The sequence below is a fragment of the Scleropages formosus genome, chromosome 7 (assembly GCF_900964775.1).
Source record: "Scleropages formosus chromosome 7, fSclFor1.1, whole genome shotgun sequence".
Classification (NCBI taxonomy): Eukaryota; Metazoa; Chordata; class Actinopteri; order Osteoglossiformes; family Osteoglossidae; genus Scleropages; species Scleropages formosus.
Genome location: NC_041812.1, coordinates 476,784 through 483,073, shown reverse-complemented (window position 1 = coordinate 483,073; position 6,290 = coordinate 476,784). Strand labels below are relative to the sequence as shown.

Sequence of the window (6,290 nt, the reverse complement as noted above, 5' to 3'; positions counted from 1 at the left end):
TAGACTGAGGGGGGTCGAACCCAAGCGCTACTAGTACTTGCTGTACCAGCGTACCGCCCGCAAATTTACTCTTCCTTACCGCCGAGCTCGCGGGCACGAACCGAGGGGGGATTGGAGCCCGCGCGCTGTCATCGCACCACCAGTTCAAACGCGCGTGATAGTTGTGCGCGTGGCGCGCGCCTCCGAAGCCGCACTGAACTTAAAGGGGACGTGAAGATTCGGAGACGAAAAGTCGTTGCATCCAACGAGACCTTTTAAAAATGAAGAAACTGATGACTGGGAAAAACAAGTGCGTGTTGAACCTTCCACTTGGACTCCATCATGATGCACTAACAAAGCAGCTGCACTCCATGCGATTAGTTAACGTCTTAATATTTTACATATCTATATTTATTAGCATGGAAAATTAACAACTTAAGAGCGACCAACGCGCTCAACGGAAAGAGGCGCGAGACACTCGGAGTTGAGTTGGGGTGGGCGGGGCGTGTCGGAGGAGCCAGCCAATCGGACGTTTGTTTTCGCCCTCGAGCGAGCACTAGAGAAGTTGTGCGCGAGAAGCCGTCTCCCGGACAGGCCGTCGTTCGTGTGAAGTAAGTTGGAGGCGCGATGGAGGCGCTTTACTGCTCCCTCCTCTTATTGCTCCTGCTTGCGAGGAGCGGGATTCACGGTAAGCGGACGAATTCGTGTGATTCCGTGTCTGTAAAGCGGCGCGCTTTCAACTGGAAGTTTTGCGTGCGGCTTCGTCGACCGGCGTTCGCTGTAAGAACATCCGTTGTTGTGGCGCTTTCAAGAAAACGTCTCGTCCTCTTCGCCTCGCCTCGGGCTGAAGACTCGCTGCTTACAAAGATGGCGCAGGTCTGAGGGAGGGAGCCGCGCCGTCAGGAATGTTTATAAGGAAGAAGGGAACTCGAGTCGGAGGCGCCCGTCCGTCCGTCCCTCCCTCAGGCTGAGTCGACTCGAGAAAGAGAGGAGCTCGCCGCCCGGGAAGGAAGTGCTACGACTAGAGTAGCCAGGCAGGCAGCGGAGCCTTGGCTTGGCCTTGGCAAAAGTTGGCGATCGAGGGCTCCGGCACAGCCAGAAACACAGCAGCACGTATGATACACGCAGCATTAAATGATTAATTTACATACAGCCACCCGCCACTAGAGAGACTGGGCTGCTAGTTACCAGACTCCAGAGACGAGTTTCCCCTTTCGCTCCTCCGTCCAGCCGAGACACGACACGACACGACACGACACGTCCGTCGTCCACCCGGAACTGTGAAGTTTATCGTGGGGTTCTTATTCGCGAGCAGAGAATCGGGCTGCCGAGCGAGTCTCTGTCTGTGGCGGCTTGAGAGTAACGGACTTCCGTGACTCACCGAGGGGCTCGTCGGAACCGTGAGGCGGGTTTCGTTTTGCTAAGGGCTCTGTGTGTGTGTGTGTGTGTGTGTGTGTGTGTGAGCGAGAGAGAAAGAAAGAAAGATGCAGCAGAGACACAAAATACGGGCGGTGTCTCACATTGTGACACATGATCAAAGCACGTCGTGTGTCAGTTCGTGCACGGAATCGCTGCGTCGTGTGAGCCCATCGACCATCACTGGTCCAGTCCGCACGTGTAAACCTGTAACTGTAACATGTAACCGGTGCGTCTACCTTCTCCGTTCTCCGCTAGGGCGGCGGGGTCGGAGTTCTTGTAAGAAAGACGTTTAACTGTTACTGCGTGTCATCGAACGAGGGATAAACGGAGGAAACGTCGAAGAAAGCGGAACGCGGAGTGGCGGGATTTCGTGCTCTTGTTTCTGTGAAATATCATTATTATCATCATCGTCATCGCCACTCATACCAGCAACTAACTGTCCTTATACATGATCTCCTTAGTGAATTAAGGCAGCGCATTTGGAGATCACTGACAGTTCTAGTCCTGGGACTTGCGGGTAATAAAGTGAAATGGCAGTGATCCGTAGCCTGTGTACGGTACACACGTGTACCACACAACACGTCCAGCAGGGCGACGGACGGATGTTTTGCGTTGCGATGCACCAGGACGGGAGGGAAGCGTTCACTAAATGTGATGTTTGATGAAGGACTCGTTGAACGAGAGACTCGTTGCTGTGTCTGCGTGCGTCTTTTCTGCGCGACTTCAGCTGGTGAGATCTTCGAATTCTCTGTGTGTGTGTGTGTGTGTGTGTGTGTGAGAGAGAGCGCTTATGATGATGATGGAGGTAATAACACCGCCTTTCGATTATAACCGTCGTCCCCTCAATGCCTTTCCTTCGGGTCCACAGGTAAAACTGGGCTCCGTTTTTATGCGTCAACGGGATTTTCAGGGCGAAGAGACGCGCTGCTCGAATCCAATGACTCTTAGCGCGAAAATACAGCGAAAACCGGCCGTGGGGACTAACGACCGGGCACCTCGAGCCCGCGCACGTCACGTTGCTGTGCGGAAAGTAGCGGCGACGCGCACGTTCCCGCTCCTTCTGATTGGAGGATCGGGGACCGGCTCGTTCCCTCCCTGCTCTTTCTTTGTCTGCCTTCGTAGTTGCAGAAAATACGGACAGCCGCGGCTCCGGGAACCGAAAAGTATTACCAGATAATTCCCGAAACTCTGACATTTTGGCTCCACACAAAAGAATTTGTTTTGTTCGTTTGTCAAAGTCTGCCGCCGGTTCACCTGGTCGTGTCGGCGCCGTTGCCGTGCACGTGTCTACCTGGCTGCAGTGTCCCAAGCCTTGGGCCAAGGGCAAGGGCAAGGCCAAGGGTCTCCTTGAGTCCACTCGTGGGTTATGTAGTTCGTGGGGCTGCCCAGGCTTGTGCTGTCTTGTCACTGTTCGCTGACTGTTCGTTTTAACACAGCATCCGTACCATTCAATTGGGTGTGTCCGGTCCAAGTTTTAAGTTTGCTCCAAGTTCGGCGATGTCGGAAAAGGGCCTTGTGGCCAAAACGGAACGTTTGGGGCGTGAGGGATATCGGCAAATAAACGATGGCAGAAAATGCCATCGGCGCTCTTGACATCTTAACGGAGGATAGTAAGCCAAATCCGTAGAACAGAATGATGTGCGTCTGTAGAGTGGAGTTGTGGTGCAGGCATTTCTAGATGCAGAATAAATCCTTGCTAGTCAAATTGGCAAAGGGCCTTGGAAGCTGGTCCCCCAGCCCAAATGTGAGTCTTTGAATATTACAATAAATATCTTGACTGTTCTTATTATGTAAAATTTGCTTACACTTGTGCATTTTACAGAGAAGTGGTGCCTGTAAAATACACTCCTGCTTTTACCAACCACTTCCTCCTTCATAAGATCAGTATGGCAGTGTGTCTAGTCCTGGACTGATGTGTGGAAATGTTCCTTTTTGCCGTATTACAGTGAATACTTCCTTGCCTCAGGTTTACAGGTTTTTTTTTTTCTTTTTTTTTCTCCCATTCTCTTTACTTTTTATGTCTTTTTATCTCTTCAGTGTCTGGTTGTGCTCTATTAAGGACTGTCTTAAGAACTTAGTTTTAACAGTTCGGTAAGCGTTTGAATTTAGATGTACATGATGCAAATGCCTCTTGTAGCTCAAATGTGGAGATTTGGGGGGGAACAATTTATTTTATGATCACTCTTCTACCGCTACTGTAGCTGATTCTCAGGTGTTTTCCACTTTCTCAAAATCAATATGCTCAGTCAGCTGATATTCTCCTTATGTCTGCTTGCTTAGTTGTAAGTAAAGCAGAAATAGACATTAATGGCGGAGGGGACCTGGCTGAAAAGTCCAGAGTAGATAGTTTAATACTGATGTCTTGTAAACAAACAGTAGCAAGTAAATGGTTGGAAGAAACATAGATTCCTGAAGTTTCATGTACCTCCTGTTCCTTTGCATGTTGCCATAGAATTCATAGCAAAGCTTACACACAACTTGCTCAATTATCTGCAGTTTTCCTGCTTTTGCACTTGCAGTTAACAAATACAAAATATCTCAACTCGGGAATAAAACATGAAAATGTTCACTTGTGACAGAATGCAAATTCGGTGCCGCTCTTTTATCTTTATCTTTCTATTCTGGTGTTGATTTGTATTGCAGGTATGACCTGAATTCCATGACGTTTAGTTTGGACACAACAAATTTCCTCCCGTTTTTATGGCTGGATACACCAGTGTTATGTCATTTGAGAAAGGGCATTGGCTTCTAGTGTTACAATCTGTGCGGTCCTGTTGCATTTCTTGTGGCTTAAAATATACCTTGCAGTTTGGCAGTGTTATTTAAAAGGAATTTAGGCAAGATAATGAGTAGATGAAGTTATCTCCATCTTGGAGAGATGGCATAAATACAGTCTACCCAAACTGGTGGTTTAATTGCAGCACACCTTCTCTGAACCTGAATACGCACAGCATAATGCACGACGGTTTGAATTGCCGCCTGCTTGGTGAGATGGTCTTAGTTTTTAAAAAAAAAAAAAAACTGTTGCCTTTTTGTTTTCAAGCATGAAAAAGTGCAGCCCTGTTTATTATTAGGTTTTCTTAGAGGTAAGATTTTACCTAGACTGTACCTAATTATTTTCTGTTCTAAATTGATTTTTTTTTTTCTCTCCCTTTTGAAATGTTGAAGTTACAAGTTTATTGTCATAGGTACAAGTATCATGAAATTCTTGTTGAATGCTTCTCCACAGACTATGAACAAAAACAATAGAAATACTGAACAAAACAATAACAGTGAGTAATGCTAATAAACAACAAATAATGGTAACAATAAATAACAGTAGTCAGCTAGAGAACTCAGAACATGAGAATGCTTAAAGTGACAATGTAATCTATCAATGTGCTTGGAAGGAGTAGCACAACTGTAGTTACAAAAGATGGCGCATTGGTGATGTATACTCTTACAGCAGTGGGGTACAAGTTGTTCCTCTACCTCGCAGTGCAGGTTCAAATAGACCTAAGCCACTTTCCAGACAGCAGAGAAAAGTGCCCGTGTGGGGTGACTATGATCTTCCGTGATGCTCGTCGTCTTTGAGGTAGCGTGTGGTGTGGGTGTGCTGGATTGCTGGTAGCTGTGTGCCCAGGATTCCCTGAGCTGTTTTGACCACCCTCTGTAGGGCTTTCTTGTCTTGTATGGAGCAGCTACCACCCCAGGATGTAATATACCCTGTGAGGATGGACTCCACAGCACACCTGTAGAAAGTGGTGAGGACTGTAGTGGACATCCTGGCTTTCTTCAGACGCCTGAGGAAGTGGAGGCATTGATGGGCCTTTTTGATGCTCTGCTGTGTGCTCAGTCCATGTGAGTTTGGCAGTGAGGGTGACTCCTAGGAATCTGAAGCTGTTGACCCTCTCTACAATGTCCCCTCCTATGTATATGGGTGCATGAGCCATATCCTGTTTTCTGAAGTCAATCACCAGCTCCTTAGTTTTACCGACGTTGTGATACAGGTTGTTGTCCTAGCACCACTCTACCAGGAGCCTCAGCTCCTCTCTGTAGGCCGTCTCATCGTTGTTGGTGATCAGACCCACAATGGTGGTAATCGTCAGCAAACTTTATGATGGTGTTGGAGCTGTGCCTGGCCACACAGTCATGTGTGAACAAGGAGTACAGCACTGGACTCAAGACGCTTCCCTGTGGAGTGCCAGTGTTGAGGATAGGTGAGGTGGAGGTATTAATGCCAATCTGCACACGCTGGGGTCCGTTGGTGAGGAAGTCCAGGATCCAGTTGCACAATGTGGCACTCAGTCCTAGTAGTTTGTGGATCAGCTTGGTCGGGATGACAGTGTTAAATGCCGAGCTATAGTCCACAAATAATAGCCTTTCGTAGCAGTTTTTATTATCCAGGTGAGACAGAATGGTGTGAAGTGTGTGTGATATTGCGTCTTCAGTGGATCTGTTGTGGCGGTAGACAAACTGCCGTGGGTCCAGAGTGTCTGGGATGGTGTCCTTAATGTGTCCCAGCACCAGCCTCTCAAAGCATTTCATTGCAGTGGGGGTTAGTGCCACTGGGCGATAGTCATTAAGGCAGCTCACTTTGTTCTTCTTGGGAACGGGGATGATGGCGTTTTTGAAACAGGTGGGTACAGTTGAGCTTTTTAAGGAGGTGTTAAATATGTCCGTGAAGACAGTAGCTAGTTGCTCACTGCATGTTTTTAAAACTCGCCCTGAAATTCTGTCTGGACCAGCAGCTTTGCGGATGACTTGGTTAAAAGTTTTTCTTACTTGTGCCACAGAGACGGTGAGACTGGAGTCATGCAGCGCTGCGAGAGCTTGGACTTGGGGGTCTTTGCGAGCTCGAAACGGCCGTAAAACACGTTCAGTTTGCTGGGGAGAAACGCAGCGGCACCTGT

The 6,290-nt window shown here is 48.2% G+C and overlaps 1 protein-coding gene across 2 annotated transcripts in view; it reads left to right on the top strand.

The window, feature by feature from the left end:
• The first annotated feature begins 406 nt into the window (after positions 1-406).
• Positions 407-6,290, top strand: part of LOC108934033 (TGF-beta receptor type-1) — a 30,622-nt gene continuing 24,738 nt past the window's right edge. The window contains exon 1 of one of the 2 annotated variants that reach the window (XM_029253476.1): positions 407-590. Coding sequence is in view for 1 of the 2 variants with exons in the window: in XM_029253475.1 (XP_029109308.1) it covers positions 607-667 (61 nt within the window). In the remaining variant the exon portion in view is untranslated. Of the gene's footprint in view, positions 668-6,290 lie in introns of both variants that reach the window. The other variant, XM_029253475.1, reaches the window with a different exon arrangement.